The sequence below is a fragment of the Labrus mixtus genome, chromosome 17, assembly GCF_963584025.1.
Source record: "Labrus mixtus chromosome 17, fLabMix1.1, whole genome shotgun sequence".
In the NCBI taxonomy this organism is placed as follows: domain Eukaryota; kingdom Metazoa; phylum Chordata; class Actinopteri; order Labriformes; family Labridae; genus Labrus; species Labrus mixtus.
The window spans coordinates 15,730,777-15,754,160 of NC_083628.1; the positions used below are offsets into that span (position 1 = coordinate 15,730,777).

Consider the following 23,384-nt stretch of genomic DNA (forward strand, 5'->3'; position numbering starts at 1 on the left):
CAGCATATTGTGTTGTGGGTAGGTTAGGGAGCTCCAAATCAATGTGTCACTTTGGTGCCAGATAATGAGACAGAATGGAGAAGAAACAGAAACAAGGGGAAATGAAAATAGGGAAATACGTCAAACTTTCAACTTCAACTTTATTGTCCCAAAGGGGAAATTTATACACATTTCTGTTTAATGCCAATGTATACACCAATTATATTCCTTTTCAATGTATTTTACAACAGTAGCCTAAAGTATCAGTTGACTTACTGACTTGCTGTATAGTCTCTTAATTTGAGATCAATATTTGTAAAATATTAAAATAAGAGTGGCTGGGTAAAACTCCTAACAACAACATGGTTCGTGCATAATATTGAATCAACATGAATTTTACAATATTAGGTGAAAATGTAATATAAAGAACAATTTGTCTTCATACAGTAGCCTCCTATTTCTTGTAAGATAATAATTTTTGCTAATAATGCCTTGCCTGGGTTATTTGAATACTTCTACCACCCTGTATTTTTAATCAGCCAAATACAAGAGCGTGAAAACTCATATCTTTGATGTTAAAGGTGAGTTAACTAGGCTATTGAATGTTGAACTTGTGTTTAAATGCTACTTCAAAAAAACAGGAAAACAAAACTTAATAGAACCTAGAAGAAAAACAACACATGTTCTTGCTGTAGTTATATATAAATATGCCTTTAGTGCAGGCTATTTAGACTTAGTGATTATTTGTAGTTTGACACAGGCATTCATAATGTTCTCTACTGTAGCTGTGTCATGGAAACATGATTGACATCTTGCTCACTACTTGGCGGTAGGGGGGGCTGTCCGCGTCGTCATCACACGCCCACCCCCTTCCTCCTCCCGCTTCCCCCTCCAAGCGTCAGTGACGTGCAGATAGAAAGCGGGACCTGCCCTCCCGACGCCATTTTTCGGTCTCGTACTAGCACTTCTGGTGGCTCGGGTGAGGGGGGGGACGAGCAGAAATAAGGGAAAGTATAAAATATCGGATCGTCAAGCCGGAATCCCCTCGCGAGCGGTCAAGGTTGCACGCGGGAGCCACAGCTGAACGTGCTTGCACCTGATATGCACGCGCAGGAAACGAGCAGCTTCTGTGAAATCATTTTTTTGTGTGAAGACGTGTTGCGGGCCGCCATTTTTTTGCTGTGCTGCCTCAAAAGTCTTGCTCCGACTCGAGAAAGGGTATACAAAACCGCACTTCCACGACGCGTGCCTTACCATAAGAACGAGGAGATACAAAGTTATTATTTCGACTTCTTGCAGCCCTGTGCAGACATGCGGATCTAACGGATGAAAAACTGAGGCCACCTTTTCCGTTCTCATAAGTGACACTGACTGGAGGAGACAAATTATCAGAAGAGAAGCCTGGTGTTTTCTCGGAAGGCGGAACAAAAAGGGGAAGCTTCATTGATCATATGTCGCTTCGACCTCCGCCGATGTTTGTCTGTCGTGAGTTTTTAATATTTCTATTTTGGCCAAACAATCAGTCAGTCATTGACTGGTGAACGCCGGAACCACAGTATGGTCTAAAGTTGGATCAAGACAGCCGTAGCCTCACTAAGTCATCGTCAGGGTTGTTTTGTGTTTTTGTTTTTTAACCGAGGTCTCCGGAGCTTTTCTGACAGATCACTCTGCCCCTGCATCTTCCAAAATCCACCAATTTGCTGTGATTGGCTGATTCCGACCACGCACACGCGTTTTAACTTATTGTCTGGTTTTGGTGTGTTCTTTTTCTTACGTGTGGACTGATATTAACTTATTTTTGAACAGAGATGTCAACCGCTCGGTTTGAATCAAATGACCGGTCCGCCTGGTATTTTGGACCCGTGTCACGACAAGAGGCACAGAATAGGTTACAAGGACAGAGACATGGCATGTTTCTTGTTCGAGACTCGTCGACGTGCCCCGGCGACTACGTGCTGTCAGTGTCTGAAAATTCCAAAGTGTCTCACTATATCATCAACTCTTTGCCCAGCAAGAGGTTCAAGATTGGCGACCAGGAGTTTGAGCACCTTCCTGCTTTACTGGATTTCTACAAGATCCACTACCTTGATACGACCACGCTGATAGAGCCGGCACCCAGGTAGGCGAGACATCCAATATCCATCCACTATCAGATGATGTACACGACATTAACAGCCCATACCACCGAGGCCTCTTGGATGTGTCACACTTGCTAATCTAGGTTAACAAGGGGTCTCTATTTTTATCTAAACTAACCCACTTTCTGTCAGACTGCAATACCCATCGGGTTTCACACCAATGTGGTATTCCAGGTTTGAAACTGGTGCATGCACAAACACTGTGAACATACATCCATTTTTCAGCCAGGTTGGAAAAAAAACAACAATGACCATCTCAGATTCTTTTATAGTGTGTGGTTTGTATAAATATGTATCATAGTGGCTACATTTCCCTGCATTCATGCTAAAGTTTACACTTTGCATTTTAATTGAAATATCACATATCATATATATATATATATATATAATTTTTTTTTTTTAATTAAAGCCTTTCCAACATTCATAAATTTCATTAGAACCCAATATTACATTTTCAGATGAATAAACTGTGTCCTGTAATTCTATCTGATTTAACTTATAGATTTATTTGCAGGAAACCTGTACCTGGTTCATTGATCAAAGCTTTTCTAATAATCAGGCTTTCACACTCGCAGAAAACTCAATACTCATACATACATTTTTTCGCTTGGACTTTATCTGGAGTATTTTCTCCGTAACAAGTCCGAGTGAGCTGATGTGAGAACTCAGCAGGATATTATCAGGAGAATTCACCTTGAACCAATGGGAGGGGGTGGGGGGGGTGACTTTTATGCACTGTGCATAGGTGTGCGTGACCACTTCGATCTCACTTTACGTAATTAAACTGCTGCATTATGTTTTCTGTACGCCAGTATGTTCTTCTCCCCTCTTAATTGATCGTGTGATTCCTTTGAACTACATGTAGATACAAGTTGATATAAAAGCAAATATTCTCATTATAGCGTCGTATAGCAGACCCTTTTGCTTCGTCCCCTACTTCCGCGTTGTAAGTCTAAATCATCAACTGGAAGGTGTCTCTGATTTCTTTTTGTCTCTCACTACATTTCGGTCTTTTTCTTCTTATTTGAATCTCCCAAGGTACCCGGGCACAGTGGCTTGTCCCATCCAGCCCATAGGTGGCCCTGAGGAGAACCTGGAGTATGTGCGGACTCTATACGACTTCACTGGTAGTGATGCAGAGGATCTTCCTTTCAAGAGGGGGGAGATCCTTATCATTCTAGAGAAGCCTGAGGAGCAGTGGTGGAGCGCCAAGAGTAAAGAGGGGCGTGTCGGGATGATCCCTGTGCCCTACGTGGAGAAATTGGTACGACCTTCCCCTCACCCTGGCCAGCCTTCCCATGGATCTCGCAACTCCAACAGCTATGGAATCCCAGAGCCCTCCCACGCACTAGTCCACGCCTACGCCCAGCCACAGACACCTACGCCGATGCCCCCTGGAACACCTGGAGCAGTTGTCACACCTCTACCGTCCTTGCAGAACGGCCCTGTCATGGCAAAGGCCATCCAGAAACGTGTGCCCTGTGCCTATGACAAGACAGCTCTTGCTCTAGAGGTATTGTACTTTTATTTCCCTTTCTTTTAACTCTTGTATACTCCTCCCTGCCATTTGAATAAGAAAAATGTGACCCCACTGCTGTTTGATATCGCTGTTTGATGGGTTGCTTCTTTTGTTAGAGATAAAGTATGGTAGTCACAGTTGAAATATTCAGACCTGATGATTTGGTTTCAGTATTTGTGAATTCTTGGGACAGGATGGCATATCAAGAAAAATCACTATTGAAACAAAAAACAACAACAACAGACAGATCGATCCGTGTGATCTACATTATGAAACGTTATCCTAACAGCGCTGCATTAATATATTCTATATGATTTATTGCTCGAGGGTCGCATGTGACGATCACATAATTCTGAACATTGAGTGCTTCTGTGCACAGAAATGAGGAACAGAACATGTCCCTTTTATTGATTTAGGGTTGGAGCATGTCCGACAGACACTCCTCTGTGATCATCTGTAAATTCACTGCGCACTTAATGATGGCTGCAGAAGTCTGCATCTTTCTCTGGTTCCAAAACGAACAGTGCCACAGCCGTTTAAGAGGCATTCTTTCTTCTTATTTATGGCTGGTTAGCAAACAGGCTTCAGATAGGCTACAGCTAGGAGTTGCAGGAGCACCGCATTACAACGTGGTGCCGGTGGAACAGCAGAAACATATATTTTCATGTTTCAGGGTGTGGACAGGGTGTGGTTTGGTGATACTAGAACCACACACACCAATGATCTCACACAGCCCTTAAGTTCACCTGTACATCACTGCAGCGTAGTGAAACATCAAACCAACTGAGGACCCAAAAACCTAGTTTCATATCTATTTGTTTGTTCTTAAAGCTGCAACGCCTGTTTAATGGTATTGTAGCAGGATATCTATCATAGTGCTTAGAATGTGTTGAATGATTGATTTAACACAACACACTAAGGTTCAGCTCAGCCTTGGATACAGAAAGTTGATAGGCTTTTATAACCTTTAGTAAAAAAATATTGTACAGGCTTTGCAGTGTAGAAATATTCAAGTAAAAACATCTGCCACAGATGTCATGTTTCAGAGGGGGGCAGAAGATATACATCATTTGCTAACCAATCACAAGAGGTAAACGGGAAACTTTTATTTTTCTCTTGTTGAAAAAGTCCTTTTACAAATAAAAAACAGAGGATTAAATTAGTGTGTTTCACATGTGGGTAGTTCTGCCCTGTTTTTGTTGTTGTTGTCATGCTTTACTGGACTCTTACTGGCATTGAAGTTGCAGTAGTTGAAAGTGAGTATTGATAGTTGGGGGGGGGGGAAATGCCAGTGCTGCCTCCTGCAGATGTCTTTGTGGTTCAATGTGTGAAAGTTTCTTAAGATAACTTGCAGCTCTTCCACAAAACGTTGTAACAGCTAAGACCAAGCTCTCACTGTGTTCACACCAAAACCTCCACAACCAAGCAGTAGCCACTCTGCCCACCTGCTCCCTGTCGTTGCCTGGTGGGCTCTGTATGACAACTAAAACTTGTTCACTGACACAGGCATCATGCTGAGTCAAAATGTTGACATATGACAAAATAGTTATTTATTTCCTTGGAATTATAAATTCAGTGCAAAAAGCACTTCTAGGCTATTGATAGATAGTGAGGGACTGTTGAGTCTGACCACAGTTCTGTGACTCATTTTCCACTATTAGGTTATAGTGAAACCAAACTCTCAAAATGTGTCAAAGGTTGCTGCTTCTACTAACCAGCTCTGTCTGCAGCCTTGCTTCTATTCTTAGTGTTTGACTTTGGCTAATACATATCTTCATTGTCGGTAGTAACATGTTGAGGCATGTGATGTAATGCATGATGTACGCTTCATGTATATATTGTGGGAGCCCCAAGATGCTTCACTGTGATAGCAGACAGAGCTACAGTGATGCCCCTGGGGGCCAGGTGAATATGAATGGTATCTTGGCCAATCTCTGCTTTTAGTCACCGATATTGAGAGTCTGTCAGTGGGCCTAGGGAGTAAAGCAGGATGCAAAAGCTGAGTACAGTGATGCATATCATCTCCATGACTCATATACAGAGATAATGGTGTACATTTATATGATGAGAAACCTGGTGCATGATACTCATGGGAAAGGCTAGAGAGCTGAGCTTTAGCTAACAACATTAGTCTTGTTTTTTGCTCCTTGCCCATGTAACACTACATAATTGACAACTGATAACATTAACACTGATGAAAGTGGGCTTCTGGGATCAGCACAATAGACACATGGGCTTGTTGGCCCACTGAATTTTCTGTCTCATTCCACTTTTTACAACAACAGTTGAGCATCTGTCGGAGGAGAAGCGTATCAAAATGTAATTTACCAAAAAGGTCCAACCAATGAAGTACAAAACAGCTTAAAAGACACCAACATTAAACAGTACGATGTATCTCAATCAGTGCTTTTACAGGATGAAAGTTGTACTGGGGAATGCGTCTCCCACCTCTCTTTATCTCTGCAGATTGTCATGACCCCCCTACCTGTGACAAAATAGCAAATATGTTTTCAAGGGAAGATGGTCCACTGATTAATCCATCACACAAAGCATTTATCTGTTGGACAGCGTCTCCTCAGTAAGGTCTTCATGTTGAAAACACTGATCACCAAGTGCCATGTCCAATACTTCTTTCAGACTGATGCTGTGATTGAAGTTGAACCAGTCATCAAAGCCTCAGCCTCTTTGGCTGCCTATCATTACCCATATTTTGTTTTGTATGGAATAGAACTAGAAGCATCTCTTAAGTCACCAAATCCAAAAAGAGATGCACAGACAGACACACAATAGAAACTGAAACATGTTTTTAATTGCTTCTTGTGTAATCCTATGATGTAGCAGTTAAGTGCATGAAGCTTCAGTTGCAGACTGGAGTAGGCTAATGGGCAACTAGAGATTAAGTCCATTCAAATCTTTCTTTGTTCTTAGCCATTACCCTGACGCTTAACCAGTTGTCAAAAAAGGGCCCACAGTTTGTATTTGGAAACACACAACCCTGTTCTTTACCTGTGGGGAAAAATGCAGAGCGGTAAATGAAGATTCCTACATGTCAGTGTGCATCACCTACTTTAGCTTTTGTGAGATAAAATATGTCCCTTGCCTCCTTTTCAGCAACATTTTTCTGGCCAGCATTTCCACACTTTAGATTTGTCGCTATTGTGAAATCTCTGAACTTTCGTATTTTGCTCATTTCTTAAATAATTTGAAGTGGTAATTTGGGCTAATAGTAAAACAACATATTCACTTTTCTTGCAACCATATGGGCTCTCTGACTAAGATGGTCTCCTTGATCTGTCAGCAAGCAGTCCAGATCCTGCTGCTCTGGTTCTTCTTATTCTGGCGTATGTTAGCGTTGATGTCCTGGGTTTTGGAGTAACAATATTTTTTTTGCAGTGTCAATACACAGTTTAACTTTTTTTTCAATTGAGCCGAGTTACTTATCAAGCTGTCACAGAAAAATGGATGTTGAACCTGCTCTGCTGCACAATGAAGATACCGTAAAATCCGGTGTATAAGACGCACTTTTAATACCTATTTTTTTCGTCTTAAAAGTTGGCTGCGTCTTATACACCAGTGCGACCAATATACCAATATAAAATACTGAAACATGCGCTGTCATTACAGCGAGGCAGCAGCCCCTACCACTGCGACCTGACGTGATTAAAAGCTGAGTGCACACTGTGCTGGGAGAGATGGTGACACAGACCAGTCTGGCTGCGTGACTTTTTTCACATATTTTCTCCCTCACGAGGTCATAATCATGCATTTACAGAAAACAGTGGTAAATTATTCCGTAAATAAACCTTGTGGAGTTCTCTTTTGATTGAAAGAGTCCTATATTAAAGTTAAAGAGTGACCAGCGGAGTCAGGCAGCGCGACTCGCAAGCTAGGAGTCTGTGCCTCACAACTTTCCCTCCAGGCTGACAGCTCAACTACCGTACTGTAGCTAGTAGGAGTTCAAACTCCTGAATGTGAAAAAAGACGGGCCTTTAAGAGCGACACAGCTGCACAGAAACTGCACGTTGTAGACATTGCTGAACACAATATAAATTGTCACGCAGGAAAACAGTTTAATTTTTTTTTCTCTTCAAAACAGGGTGCGTCTTATACACCGGTGCGACTTATATTCTGGATTTTACGGTAACTGCTTCTGTCAAATATTAGCAGAGCGCACAGGTTTCAATAACTTGAGAGAAATCAGTGGGGCAAAGCCTGGCTTTCCACAGACATATGGAGTAGTCAGCTAGTAGGGAAAAATAGCCAGCAAGGGGGGTCTGGGGGCATGCCACCCGAGGGAGAAAATGTGTCTATAAAAGCCAAATTTGGTGGCTTCTGGCACACTTCAATGTCTCTCTTCTATCACATAAACTGATATTGATTTATAGTGTCTTGTAATTTTATGAGGTTGCTTACTCAATTCTTAACAGTTAGGGAATTACTGCAGATAATTAGTCCTCTTTGTCAAATAAAGGTGGACTGGTTTAAAGAAAAATTGGTGGGCATCGTTGGCTGTGGGTAGCCGAGCAGTGTCACAACAGTACAGGGATCAAATAATGACGTGCAGGTAAGAGGAGGGGAGTTTAGGGGGTGCTCCTCCTCTCTAGGATGATGAAGAGTTATGCAACACATTGTGGTGAAAATGTAAATAAGTCAAAGGAAAACACTACTTTACATTATTAAATAACTATTTAAAAAAAAATAACCAATACTTCGTGAATGAAGCTAATGCATGATTAAATCTGTTATTTTTCACATGGTCATTTCGAAACAGTACTTTAAAATAAAACACAAAACTTGCATGAATTAAATAGTCACAAACTTTGCATAACAGCCACATATGAGATTTCATCTCAATAAGAAGATGACTTCAATGTTTGTATAGTATACCTTTTTTTTTTTTTAGATTTTGAAATTATTTTTTACGTGTATGCACCCTGTGATGCTTCTCGAGGTATGTTGGAGCTTTTTTTGTCAAACTAAAATGACTTGAGTAAGAACTTAATTTTACAGGAACCAATCATGCCAGGGTGCTGAATATTCATTTAATATAATATGCTATCAAGGCACATTGCTCTCCACCAGGTCAAGAGAGAAAGAGCGCGGATATAGAAAAATAAGGATGAGCCGAGGTTAAAGGAAAGATAAGAGAACTTTTATTTTTACAGTGCAGGCGTCATGTTACTGCCACCGGTGTTTCATGAAGCAGCTTATGACCATCGTTGTGTAGTAAAATGCAGTTCTTCGTCTTCTCAATTATTTTGCTCATGTTTATCAAACACGGACATTTCTCCTCTCAGCTGAGCTACCCCACACCCACAGAGAGGGGCGGGGCCGACACGGACAGACATCTCTCTCGTGACTCTAATGATTTTAGCGTAGCAAGCAGCAACTTGTGTGTCAAACATTTGTATCAGAATCAACTGTGGAAAAGAGTAGCCAGCAGCCCTGACTGGTTACGATGAAAGTTTATAGCCAGAGGATATTTATGTTGTGTGTGTGTGTATATGATCCCTGAAGACTCTGAAATAGATTCAATTGATGTTTCATCTGGAATGCCTCATGTCTCTCTGCATCAATGCTCCTATAAAACATTTTTCTATTGAGAAAACCTTGACTCAAATGTAACCGTTCTTGCTTAACTGAAAATCCAGGTTTGGTCTGCAAGAATGCCATTTATCTATTTTTAACCATATCCTTCTCTTTTCCATTTTAATGTGCTTATTTCTTCCCAGACTTTAGAAAGTGTACAGTAACTAGGCACTTGTAGATAGTGCATGAAGAAACATCAATATTTTTTCTTCTTCCCAGTGTCTGAAATATTCTTTGAGTTAGAAACATGAACTTGAAGCAGACACTGGGCTCCCTCTGTTTAGTGCTGTGCCTCCTTTGGGCCGTCACACAGGCACACCAGCTTCCTGGTGTAGCGCTGCGGCTCTTCAGGGGGCTGCCCAACTGGATGGCAGCTTCTGTTAATAAAGCTACGCTACACTAGCTGATGGAGACTGGCTAGCTACGACAGCTAGTGTTTTAGTCTTCATGGTGCGGATACCCATTTCCAAATCACTACGCCTCGCCTCCATTGAAGCACATAAACAATGTGCATCACTGTCACTGTAGGAAGCAGTGGAGTTTCTAAACACCTGACAAATGTGACAAGAGACAAAAGAAAAGATGGAGGCTGTCGTTTGAGGCGAAGCAGCAGTATTATTGACACTAGTAGAAGTGAGTTATGAATGACTGTCAGATCAGTGAAGAAGGAGAAGGGTTATGATCATGATCAGCTCTAGTGCGTGTTTTATTAACCTGCAGATGATTGAGCCACTCCACTGAAACACTTTTTTTGTTTTGAAGCATTATGGGAATTAGTACAAAGATTTTTTTTTTTTAATGAAGAAAAAGTAGTATAATGAAAATGTAGATACACTTTGTTACAAACACAATCCTAATCACAGCCTACAAATAACTTCAGCCTTAAAGGTTGAGTCAGTAGCATTGTTTGTTGGATCTTGTAAACACAATATTCAAACTGGGCCCCTTCTCCTGGGCTCAACCCTCCTGTAGCAAACACCCACTATCATTTTGAAACTAGCTTTATCTGCATGGCAATTTGCCTCAATGTGATTATATTTGAATTGTGTCTTATCGCTTTATTATATCCACTTCCACACTCATATTGAATAACTGTTTTCTTGATAATTCTCACTTCCTTTAAGTGATGTTGATGTTTCTCTTTCCCTTGTGCTCTTGAATTGTTACAGTCATCTCCTATTAGTTGTATTTTATCTTTTAGAATGGAAAAGAAGAAGCTATTTGATCAGTCCACATTCATAACAACAAACCCCTTGTGAATGAAGATTCTATCTATTGATCTGTGAAATAAAACCTATCTCTGTGGAAATGGAAGGTTTTATTTATTCACTGAAACAGTTAGAAGTCTCATTTCATAACATTGTGATTTGTTTTTAAACTGGCTGGTCCAAGTTTTTGATCATTCTTTGACAGGCGAGATTCTGATGAGGTAGCATTTGAGTCAGGACTCCAGGGTGTTGTGTAAAGGATTATTGATACAGATAATGTCTGGGACTAGTTGTCCTTGAAGCCTCATTCTGAAGTAAATGCTTCAAATAGCATGCCGTCACATTCTCGTTTCAATCATGGTTTTGACGATGGAGTCTTTTCTCTTCTAATCCTGATAAAGAACATATGGCTTTAACAGATTGGGGTCAAATTCAGTGTCACTAACTCATCTGAGTGAAAGCTCTGCGCTTTCTATCGACAGTTTGAACCGCAGTGTAGTGCCCATGTTGAGTTCTGATAAATCATTTTGATTTTAAAAGATGAAACCATGTTGTGTGGACTCATATGTTGCTGCTTTTAGTTTGGATCAGGTGTTAAAGACTGTCCATGTGCCAAATGCATTCAGTGTTTTTTCTCTGGGCTATGAGTCTGGACTCAACAGGTTTATTTCTCTTGTCTCATTTAGAACATTTCTTGACAATGAAATCTGGTGCAGCATGTAATCACAGGCATAGAACCCAAGCCTTTTGTCCATTATGAAAAATAAGCGTACAAACTATGATTCATTGTTAAATTACTGTAACACTTCCTGCGTCAGATATTGGGTCATACTAAATGGTGTATTGCAGCAACCAGTGACCAGCTGTCACTGGTTGCTGCAATACTCATGTTGGGCTGTCATTTACTTTACAAGTTGACTCTTCTTTATGAAGCTGCCAGTCTTAAACCAAACTTAATCTATAAACCAACAAGAGTCCCATGTTTAACTTTCCACACTTGTAGCTGACTTATTTCTTAGTGTCCATGTCCATTTTTCAATAGTATCTTTAAACTTAGTGAAAGCTTTTAGTCAGCTAGTGAACTAAAGTTTGTGGGCGCTATTTCCCAAATTTTGGTGTGGGCTGCACGCGCAAACAGAGACACATTTTTCAACCTGATTTTACTGCCAGCTACTTAGTACAATATCCTTGTAAAGGTCAGGCATGAGGTGATGAGTGAATATTCACCGCAAGGGAGTGGGCGCGTTGATGACATTTGTCACGTGACTGGTGAGCCAACCAGTGTGAGGCTGCTCCTTAGCTCGTCCTTTGATACTTTGAATACTGTACGTCTTGTTTTGCATTATGCACAGCATTGCTTTAAAGGCAAAAAAAAAAAAACTGTCCTAATGGTGTGGCACTCCTGTTTCATGCTGCAGTGCGAGTTTCGTCCATTTCTGGGTTTGTTCCTGTTTCTATTATCGGATCGGTTTGTAAAACCTTATTAGTAATGAAGACTAAGGTTGAGCTCACAATATTTGAGTTCACATCCAATCCATGCAGTTGCTCCGGCATTGCTCTCTGTACAGTGACACGGCTTGTAATTAATGTTGCAGACATTGCAAAATGATTTAAATGATCATCAACTTTTAGAAGTCATCCATAGTTGTATGCTGTCTTTCTTTTGAGATACATGCTAATATATGACTGGTGTTACAGTCTGTATTTGACATGTTTGGATATTTCATTCTAACTTCCAAAATCTGTCCTGTGTTGACAGGAAGTTTGAACAGGTTGTTATTTTACAGAAGTGTTTATTGACAGTTAACAATGTCACCTAAACAAAGTGTATGCCAGCATTACACTTTCCTCTTTCCTAGAATACATGTTGTAAAACATTCACTAACCTAACCCCCTTTCCTTTTTTTTTCTTCTTTTTTTTTTTTTAATTTTAAGGTTGGCGACATCGTCAAGGTGACACGGATGAACATCAGCGGTCAGTGGGAAGGAGAGGTGAACGGACGGAGGGGCCTCTTCCCATTCACCCACGTCAAAATCATAGACCCCCTGAATCCGGATGAGAGTGACTGACCTTAGAGTCCGGCTGGACCCTCTAGCCAGTATCGACCTTTACCTGATTGTGCTGGCTGTCTCTACCTTTCCCCGCCAGTGTCACCACGGTTACATGCTTGCCTGCTTGTTGCGGTACAATGATAGCGACCCCTCCGTTGCTGCTGACCGTCGCAAGGCTTTCTGACTGTTTACAGCTTTGGAAATTGTATCCAAACTAAAACCTGACCCCACTTCTCCCAGCTCCTGTCCCCAGTGTTTTGGTTCCAGGCTGGGTTCCAGTGTTTTCTCATTTTAGTGTCCTTTTCATTTCCAGATCACTGGGCATCAGTGTGAGTGTGTCTGTGTCTGTGTGTGTGTGTGTGTGTGTGTGTGTGTGTGTGTGTGTGTATCAGTGTGTGTGTGTGTGATCACGGTAGATATTCTCCATCACTTCTTTTTTTTCCTCACACTCTGAATATTTGTTACGTTTGAAGTCTTCAGGACTGTGGAGCGAGGTGGTGTGTGTTTTGTTGATGTGAGGATATTTGTACAAAGTAGGGAAACGCAATATCCCTATGGACATGAGAGAGCACTGAGGCAACGAAGAACTAACCAGCCAGTCAAATGTTGTTTCTCCAAACAATCAAGTCACTGTTGTACCTTAACTAACACACACGCGCACGCATGGACAAACCCACTTCTCTGCCGTGATTCAGGCTGACAGGTTCTTGACGTGTATGTGATGTGTGTGACTAGAGGCGGGAGGAAGCAGGAGTCATGATTTGCTCTTCAACCTGGGACAAGTCCAGCTGACAAGAGTTGTTTATCTTTAGTTTGTAGGACATGACAAGGCCATATGTGAGTTCATCTTTTTTCTTATTTGTGCCACAAGATCAACAACAGTTCTCTTAATTTTATTTTTTTGTTATATTTTTTAATTTTTTGTGACATGGAGAAGATGTACGGTAAAAGGGTCCGTTTGCATGTCCACTTGTTGGTACCTCTCTTTACTGTCTGCCACCTTATTTGCAATTAAAATGACATTGCTTAGAGATTAGCAGGTTTTCGTAGTGCCAACAGCACCAAGCACTCGGAAGATGAATTTCAACTTGCTGTATAGGAGTGCAAAGCTTTAAACAGGTTTAAAGAAAAAAAACAAGTCCAATAGCAACAGCAGCAGCCACGGCCAGCACTTCCCACAAGCATCTGACTACAAGGCTAGCTACAAATGCAGTTTGGGCATGACTACCGAAGGCTTTCCACTGAGGTGATAAACTCTGCATTTAAAGGCTTAGGTCAGGAAAGGAGAAATGTTTCGCTTAAGCCAATGAGATCCCGTCAATGCCTTTTTTTCCCCAGAGAGTAACACACATGCATCCCTGAGCGCCCCTTGTCATACCCTCTCAAACGTAATGTTGTTAATGTCAAGTTACCCATGTCGAGTAAGGCTTTCAGACAGCTTTACTCCTGAAATATTTGGTCTGTGCACAATATTCAGTCTCTTTTTATGCAAACAGACCGTATCTGAATGATTGGAAGCATCTTTGTTCATACAGTGCTGCAAATGAACGTATTTAATGAGTAGCAGCCCAGGATTGAACATTTATGCAAACAGTGCCGACCCCTTGATTTCTGCTGTAATCTTAACTGTTCCCTCCCATCTTTCTCTCTTACAGCCGTCACTCAGAGTTGTATTGTGCAGCTTTTAATTGTATCCTGTTTTTTTTTTTTGTTTTTTTTGTAATAGATTTAGTCCGCTTTTTAAGTCAAGCATTTTTGTTAACAATGAGCGATGTTACACAAAAAGTACCAATGGTGACATTTACAAAGGGAAAAAAATAAAATGCCTGCTGGTTGCCTCTGTTTATGACCTCTCGGCTTGAGAGATGGTTTCTCTCGGCCAAATGCTGCTTAATGTCATTTGTTTCCTTAATAAATAAAGGTTACTTTCATTTGAATCCCGTCTGGTCTGTGTAGACCAGTGTTGGGTTTTTTCCTCATCAAACGTAATGAAATCTACTAATTAAGCAATACACCCTGATTCTTTCTTTTCTTGAGGTGAACTTGCTTTTCTCATGCTTCTAAATTGTTTTTGTAATGGCATTAACAGTATTACTGTGCTCTCTTCTCATACTCTAGGAAAGCCTGTCTTTTACTTAAGAATTGAAAATTGTGCCTTTTATTTTCTTATACCATATACATGTGTTAATATTTCCCATGGTTAACACCTGTGCTGGTATTGACCCTTTATGTACAGAACAAGTAAATAAAATTTACGTCTACTTCTTTAAGCTGCTCCGCCCGGTGTCTCTGTCCTCTGTGCATGTTGTGTTTTTAGCACAGATGGGGGGTGTGGGGGGGGGGGGTGTGGAGGACATGTTTGCAGCAGCCTGGCGTCACAGGTTGTGTATCTAGAGCACAGGACAGTTGCTCCTGCTCTCATTTTTGACAGCTCCAGTTTTGATTCTGGCTGCGCCCAGGAGAAAGGAAGCAATTAATGAATTTTAATGAAGTGCTAATAAAAGAAAGTCAGCTGACCTACAGATGGGGAACGGGAAAGTTTTTCAAGGGCAATCTCTCAGATTGGCATGTTCACTGTTTGTTTAGTACCTTTCAAACCAGGTACAAAAAACATGACTTGAGTAATAAACCAACAGACACATTCATGCTAGTGGTTCTTAAAGTTGATATTTGGAAGCAGGGCATGGGTTTAGCATAAAACATGAGGATTCTACGCATTCACATGAACCCTCTTGGGCTTTGTTGAAGCACACTGTATATGGATATGTTGGGTTATGCAACTGCATACACATGCTAGTAGCTAACTAATGACTGTAGAATGATGCCTTTCAATGTAGCATCTTTTTATACTCTTAACATTGCAACTTTTCCCTCATTGCTGATATAGAAACCTGGCTAATCCATCCAGACTGTATCATAGTAAGACTGAATGATCTATGGCTTAAACCACAAATGCTCCTAACATCAAATAAAAACACATCTTGTTCTACATTGTAAAATGAAAAAACAAAATAACTTCATGACTTTGTGAATGTTCCACTGTAACATTCCCTTCCTGTACCCTCAAGACATCACCAAATGCAACAAAAAAAATGAAAATAACACTAGGAGCATTTTTCAGACTGTCAATAGAAGTGTTAGGTCCGTTTTCCTGTAGGTTTATTTTTATTTTTATCACAACTTTCAAAGAATAACATGATGAACAAGCTGCATTGAGTTTCCCTTTCACTGGATTCTGACTTCCTGTGTGTGTGTGTGTTTTCCTGGTTAAACTGCCATTAAAGCCAGTCAATGTGTTCCTCTGGGCTGTGATAGGTTGTGGCTGCAGTGAGAATGACCCTAATGAATCAAACTTGGCTGAGTCTGACCTCTCCCCAGGGCAGTGTGTGTGTGTGTGTGTGTGTGTTAAAATGGATGTGTTGAGTGGTCGATGAAGGCCCTCCTACAGTACATTACCACTGCCGCCCTCAAACTATCTTCGATGGCAGCTGCAACGATGTAGAGTCTTTTGTCCAAAGGTGGCAGAGGTGAATGTAGGGAACATCTTTGACAATAAATGATTCACGCTACAAAATAGGAATACAATTTAGTTTAGGAGAGGATTAAAAAGAAAACAAGTTGTAACTGAGGACTTGTTTTACTTTAAAAAATACATAGACTTAATCTTGATTCAAATACTGATTAACAAAGTGAAAACCATTCCTCTTGATACATTTTGTAGTTCGTCTGAACCCTCCATTTCTCTTTCCTCTTCACCTACTGAGCTTTCAGTAACTCAGAACCTGCAATGTTCTCATGTGGAGAAAGATTGACATTATTAGTGTTCATCAATAATGTGTGTTATTACTGTGAATCAATAATTGTGCCAGTGAGCAATAAGTTCATATGAAGAGATGAGTCTACATCAGTCTACAATGCATGCTGCCTTTTTAAGATTTACAACCTTTTGGACTTTGATCCTGTGTACATTTGTTTTAAGACCATGCGTATTGTATACTCTACATCATTTCTTTTAATGAAGTAGTCTTGATGAGCAACATGTTACCCAGTGCTTCATCTGCGTTGAAATCGGCAGAGCCACACTTGGAATCACTTTTATGTCGTCCCTCATCTTACTGCACGATCCACCAGTTAGGCATCTAAATGCTGTAGTGTCATTAATGCCTTCATTCATTCATAAATCAATCAATCAATCAATCAACTTTTATTTGTATAGCGTCAACTCATAACAAGTGTTATCTCAAGACACTTTACAAGAAGCAGGTAAAATACATTACTCATTGTCTGTTAACATTACAAAAGAGCAGGTAAAAAGACCTTACTCATTGTTATGTTACAAAAAGCAGGTAAATAAATATTCACTTCTTCGAAGCAAATGATCCCAACTATTGAATCCCCCAAACAAACAGTGCTGTTTTAGTCATAAATGAACAAACTGTGATGAACCCAATGAAATCATTTTAAGAAACGCTTTGAATAGTATTTATTCCTAAAACATGTTTCATGCAGGCCTTTATTTTTATTTTTTTAAGATTTGATGCCCCAACACTTTTACTGGTGGTTCACTATCTACAGGAAATTCTTTAGAAGCAGGTCAGAGATTTACTCTTGTCCAGCATGTTGCTCTGTATTTGTCTCCTCCAGGGGGGTGTCCAGACTTTTTGGACTGGGGTGGCCCAACTGGAGTACTGACTTGTGCAGCGATGGCCTGAAGTTTGTGTGCACACGTGAATGAAGAGCATGTGTTTACCCCTTCTGTCTGCACCAATCACATCACCTTTTGAGTAACACAAGATAACAGCAACATAAACATCTTCTAACCTTAATTCTTCAAGGACTCCAAACTAAATGCCTTCTAAAGTCACAATTCTAAGTATTTAAGATGTTACAAACATACATCTGTACACTGAAAGCCAAAAGGAATACTTCACCCATTTGCATTAAGCTGGGGCGGACTGGTAGTGTCGGTACGCTCACTGTTTGCCTATGGACACAGACATAGAGTCCGTTTGCTGCCAGGAATTTCCAAGATGCCAATTCATTCTGGAAGAAATCTCGGAATCAGTTGAGGAAACAGCCGTATATGTTGTTGTAAATGTCTGTAAATAGAGCACCCTAGCCGAAAAGACACTTTCTGTCTTTTCTCGGTCAAGAAGGCAACAACAAAATTTCTACTATCAGAATGTGTTTTTATTCAGGGCTTTCCATATTCCTAAGGTTAACCAACCGGGCTTGGAAACCAGTCGACCCCAGGTATGCCGTGCAGTAACAGGCATTCAGGGCGCTGAATGGAAAGGGTACCACCAAAACGATTTTGAAGCTGTTCTTTTTCAAGGCAAAATAGCATCATAATGTTGCTTTTAATATTCTTTACATAACCTCTGCCTTGATGCCGTTCATGTAAAGGACAGAAAAAGACCGCTTGTCGAAGCCATAACTAACTTCTCGATGACCTACAGTGTTGGACTTATACATCCAGCGCACTAATTGACCCCATCTGTGGCCCATAATTCATTTTCCAGCGAGGTGAGAGGAATCCAGGATGAGCTATGTGGGTGACCCAGATGACCTGGTCTACCTCAGGAAACGACCATACTGTGATAATAAAGTCACACTTTGAAATGTACATTCAGCAAACATGTCTTATTATACTAAAGTGTTCCTTGGAAACACAGTGAATAGAGCGCCATTGGCTCCAGGTTTCATACGTCTCATGACTTTGCCTCTGAGTTGTTTATATATAATTTACAGTGATATTTAGAAAATGTATTACACCAAAAACACGCCATTTGATGTGCTCTAGAAAATTCCTATGCTGTATGCACTCCCTGAAGCTTTATAAATGTCCCAGATATGGCTTCCCTCTCTCTCGTAAAACATTTACAGCACAGACGTCTCTGCCTTCTGCTGGGGAAACTATGCCAGACTGTGATGGTAATTCCACACTTGCTGTCTGTCACGGCTTTATCAGGTCAGACTCTGCTCGGGGACAGTCTCTCAAAGCTCCGTCGTTCTTGTTCTTTCTTGTCCTTATATCTGTTGTGCAACGCTCAAATGGTCCTAATACAGCTGATGAAAACAGCTTGTTGTTATCTAATAAACGTACTCGCAGGACATTGACGTATGGCTTCAGATTACTGGAGCAGCAAGGTCAAAAGAATGGAGCTTCATGTTAGCTCTGTGTAGTCACACGAGTGGCACAACTTTGAAAAAGTTCATTCATCACGTATTTCCTCTCAAATTAACCATCAATCATTTGATGGATTGCATTATTTGACATTTAAATCAACTATCCTGTTGAATGTCTTAATGCTAACTGTACTTTAGTACAATGCGAATGCTAGTACACATTTCCATGCTGGTATGCTTAGCTAAGACAGTGAAAGAGGTGCACATTAGCCTGTATCTGATTAACATTGGCAGTTAGCATTGTCGTTGAGAGCATGTTAGGATGATAATTTGGTAGCATCTCTTAAAAATCTACTTGTCTGCTTGTGCCGCTACACGGAGGTGAAAATGGCTTTGCAAATGTCGCTAAAGTCAGATCATGTCCCGGTATGGAAATCTGGTCTGGTTGCAGGAGAGTTGCAGTTCCTTTCCTGAGTACTGCTGGGCGCCCTTGAGCAAGGCACAGAAACCCTAATTGCTCTGGTCTCCCCCGTTGTTGCATTTCCAAAGTTTCCAGTTTGTGGATGTGTGTGTTGCAGGCCTGGGTGTGTGAGTAGCATATCGCTGACTTTCTAAATAACAAATGAAATGAATGAATGCAGTGGCTTGTAGCTCAATTAATCAGCAGAGCCTTTGCCATATTCATTACATCAGCTTGGACTTTCTATTTTTTTTAATCAAAATACACATATGCAGGTACAACTTTTAACAAATTATGACTCCTCTGATGCTCTTAGGATATATACAGTATATATGTCAGACAGGACGGTGTTGAATGCCTACATTCTTTTCATTTGGATAACTGTATGAGTTTTAAGCAATTTCATTTGTCTGTTGTTTATGAAGACTGAATCAATAGAAGAAACCCGTTGATACACCAACATGATGTTGTACGTCTTATTAAAGGTATGATGCAGTATATAGGTATCCTTCACTCACACCTGCTGATTTAATATCACATTTATTTCCCAGTTGACTGGATATATATCACAGTGTTTGCAGTATACTCTGTTTTCAAACACAATCATCTTCTTTAACACACACACCTGTGCAGAGTTAAGCTGTGTGTATTCAGGGATATACAAGGACAGGACATATTCACTTCATATGCAAAGGACTTTTTTTTTGTCCTGTGATACAGACAAAAGTGACCCCTCCGCATACACTTTTTAAGCTTTAAGAAGTATACTTTGTACACAATTATACACGTTACACACGAACGACTGGAGTTCCTGTGTGAGTCCCTTTCTGGTCCGTTTTGTTCCCTCCAAAGCTGGTGTGGATCCACATCGGTGCGGAGCTGATTCTGAATCAATGACATCGACATTGCAGTGGGCCAAAGCTCACCAGCAGGAGTAGGAGAAGAGTGGGTACTGGCTCCAGTCTGCTGCATGGTTGTGGTGGTGATGAGGGTTGTAGTAGCCATGTTGTTGGACGTTGTGTTCAGCTACGGTAAGTGGATGAGTTGGAGGGTGGGGGGGGTTGTGTGGTCCATCGATGTCATTGGGAGGCAGTGGATATCTGATGTACTCAAATGATCTGGGGGGGAAAGAAAGTCATGTAATGGTTAATTTATGTATGCATTATCATACCATGATGATCTGTTAGCAGTCATGGACTCTCAAAGGTTATAAATGTTTAATGCATGATGGAATAAAAACCCATCCCTGCTTTCTGTTGTCACGTCTTTCCACCATTATTGCTTCATTTTTTGGTTGATGAAATGTTCTATTTGTCATTTATTTTTCAACCAAGACTCATTCTATCTAACTCATCCAGGATGCCTTGTATCATACCTGTAGGGCTGGTAAGGCACAGAGGCAGGAACCATCTGTTCTTCACAGCCGTAGTCGTTCTCATGAAGCTCCAGGGGCTCAGCATGGAGACTCTCAGAAGGGTCCTGCTCCAAAGCCCAGCGTGGAAGGTCACCCCCCTTCACTGACTGCTGTGTGGGCACCTGGTTCTTCTCTGCCAGCACTGACTGAGAGGTGGAGGGCATCCTCTGCAGGCCTGACAGGGAAATACAATGTTGAATGGTGCGAAGTGTAAAGGGACTGTACTGTTGATTTGAAGGGATACTTAGTCATGTTACAAACAGTTTTATCCGTAGAGGCAAAAAGATTGTGAAAATATATATAGCTTAACGTACTTGGAGGACTGTTGGAAAGAGCTTTTCTCTCTAGTGTGGCTCTTTTTGCAGGAGGGCTTCCACTTGATCGACATCTATAATAAAAACACACAACAGTGGTTAGCTTGTGCTAGCGTGCGGTAGGTTGCAGGTGTAGGTACAGGCAGTTAACGTACACACTCAGAGGCGCTGCTTTTCAAACAGGCAAGGCAGGCGACTGCTTGGGGGCCCCAGGCCAGTAATTTTAATCTGAAGAATGTCCCATTGTCAAGTTTTAATGTAACACTTCCAGTAGTTTTTCCAGTTGCTGATCAATCTAGTGGGGGTAAAAAATAAAACTGTTTGTAAGTTTCCTTACGTTTCTGAGATACCTTGAAAAAGCCAGTACAACTCAAAATCAGCTTCCCATCCCTGGCTGTGATGTCAGGTTAAAATGGCCGATGGGTGAATATGGTCAATCAAGTTTTCAATTTACACTGTTATTAACGTTTATATCACCAACTGAGGTAACAGGCCTAGCATTGAGTTTGAGCAACATATGGAATGACACATATCTGCTTTGAAACATAATTTAACATTAGAAGATACAAGATTCAAAGATTTTAACAAACATAAACAGCATATAATTAACCACTACTTTGTAATCGTAAATTGCACCGCTTGGTACCGCCCTGCATGCCAAACCTCTGCAAAGTGTCAAATCTGTGATTCTTACCTTTTACTGTGGGAGTGCGTGCCTCCCTCCCGAAATCCTTTAGCGAATGGGTTGTTGTCAATCTTCAATTTTGTGATCTTAAAAAGGACAAGAAGGGAGAAAAAAATATTGAATCATTGGTTGAAGATCAAACATATGTGTTGGGTTCATACTTTTGATTATTTTCCTTCTTTACAATTTTTCTTTTACCTTTTGGTTTTGGTAAGCGGTAACTGCAGTGAAGGTGGTCTCTGGGAAGGAGAAGGTCTGAAATGGGCCCCAGCGGACGGTGTAAGGACTGTCTGTCTGGGCGATGTGAAACCGTGGGTAGTAGCGATGCATAGAGTGCAGGATGATCTGATGTGGAAAAAGAAAGCGTGAGTGAGCAAAACACACATCCAGTAAAGGTTAAGATTACAAAATATTCAGGTATGGTGGTTCCTTACATGGCCGTATTGGTCTAAGGTGTTGTTAGTGAGCTTCAGCTTGAGAAAGGACAACGACTGCTTCATCCAGTGGCTTCCTGGGGCTGGGGAGTCTGGGTGCATGTATGTCCGACATGGGGGCTGGGGCTCAGCCTTTCCTGCAATCTCCCACTGCTCCTTCTTCCACTGCAGAGACATTTCAGATGATGGTTACCAAAAGGACCCCTCGAAAATCTTCATTTTCCCTCTCAATAAGGTTTGATGTCTGTTTTTTTGTAGTAATATAATTTAAAAATGTTCCTTAAAATCCCCTCGCCAAAAAAGAACAGTACTCCTACAGTACTTTCCTTTTTCTTGTGTACTAAGTGTGTGCTGCGAGTGATATCTGTGACCAAATGGGCCCCAGCAGTTAATGTGAGAGCCGTTGAGTGTGTGGATGGCCAACTGCTCTCATTCAGCCTCAGTGAATGAGGAGGGATGCTAATTGATTGGGCCTCCAGCCGAGAGCGCACAAACAGGAAGCAATGAAAGGCTTTGAAATGCAGCAGTGAATGGCCCAGAGTGGGCAGGCCCATGTCTGGCTGCAGACTGCTGCGTTTTAACATACTGTAATCTGTTGGGTTCTGTATGCAGAAAGCAAATCTGGAAATGTGGAAATTAAGACATTGAAAATGTTTGTTTTTTAAATGTTTCTGTTCTGCTTAAACCAGGGAAGCGCAGTGGTGCACAAAATGGTGCTCAGTTTTTGTTGTAAATGTTTACCTTGTATTTGAAGCTCTCTACAGGAACCATGTCCACCATGATGACGTAATTTGCAAAAGGTTGGAGTCCAGAGACACTGATGCTGCAGTGTGGAAACATTCTCCTGAAACACATAAAGAAATCCAGAATCAGGTTTTTGGCTCAGAAGGGTTTCACATGTCAGTGGAATCAAATACTTTCATCCTAAAACTAACTTCCATGGCTCCATGAAGACAAAGTATCTGCTCCGCAAACTACAAATCCCTTGAAGGTTTGAAAAAAAAAAAAGAAAAAAAAAAGCCATACTGGTTACCTGCCGTGCTTTGTTATGATCATCTCTGTTCCGATGTTGTCAAAGGATTTCCACAGATCAGCGTTCTCTAGCCTCATCCTGATGCAGCCCTGCTGGTATGAGTCAGCTGCTGGAGGAGACCGGGGCATGTTCATATTTAATTTGGAGTCTTTGAGAAAAACAAAAATAACATTAACAACAGAGCAAAATCAAACTGTTTTTTTTTTTTTACAAACATATTATTGGACAGTTTATATGCTGCAGGTAACATATCTCTCTTTGAGCAGTTCCATTTTGAATATTTAAATCCCCAAATTCCTCTTGAAAAAGTAAAATGTGATTGACTCCTGCCGATGAACCAATACATTGGAAGACATGTATTGTAGGAAGAAATCAAAGACCACTTGTGAGTATTCACTAAAAGTCCAAAATGAACAAATTCTAACAGTAT

At 40.9% G+C, this 23,384-nt stretch overlaps 2 protein-coding genes across 3 annotated transcripts in view; one reads left to right on the forward strand and one right to left on the reverse strand.

Moving 5' to 3' along the window:
• Positions 1 to 908: 908 nt before the first annotated feature.
• crkl (v-crk avian sarcoma virus CT10 oncogene homolog-like) lies at positions 909 to 14,755 on the forward strand. Its single transcript, XM_061060752.1, has 3 exons — positions 909 to 2,098; positions 3,156 to 3,630; positions 12,369 to 14,755. Exons 1-3 carry the CDS (start codon positions 1,788 to 1,790, stop codon positions 12,501 to 12,503), a joined length of 921 nt encoding a protein of 306 aa, XP_060916735.1. The 5' UTR covers positions 909 to 1,787; the 3' UTR covers positions 12,504 to 14,755.
• A 4,126-nt stretch (positions 14,756 to 18,881) lies between these two features.
• Positions 18,882 to 23,384, reverse strand: part of LOC132992499 (T-box-containing protein TBX6L-like) — a 7,469-nt gene continuing 2,966 nt past the window's right edge. For both annotated transcript variants that reach the window (XM_061061824.1, XM_061061823.1), the window contains exons 2-9: positions 22,955 to 23,102; positions 22,663 to 22,765; positions 21,922 to 22,086; positions 21,686 to 21,832; positions 21,497 to 21,573; positions 20,803 to 20,876; positions 20,450 to 20,663; positions 18,882 to 20,192 (exon numbers count right to left, since the gene is read on the reverse strand). In XM_061061824.1, the coding sequence (XP_060917807.1) occupies positions 19,997 to 20,192; positions 20,450 to 20,663; positions 20,803 to 20,876; positions 21,497 to 21,573; positions 21,686 to 21,832; positions 21,922 to 22,086; positions 22,663 to 22,765; positions 22,955 to 23,088 (1,110 nt within the window). In that variant the 5' untranslated portion in view covers positions 23,089 to 23,102 and the 3' untranslated portion in view covers positions 18,882 to 19,996. The remainder of the gene's footprint in view (positions 20,193 to 20,449; positions 20,664 to 20,802; positions 20,877 to 21,496; positions 21,574 to 21,685; positions 21,833 to 21,921; positions 22,087 to 22,662; positions 22,766 to 22,954; positions 23,103 to 23,384) is intronic.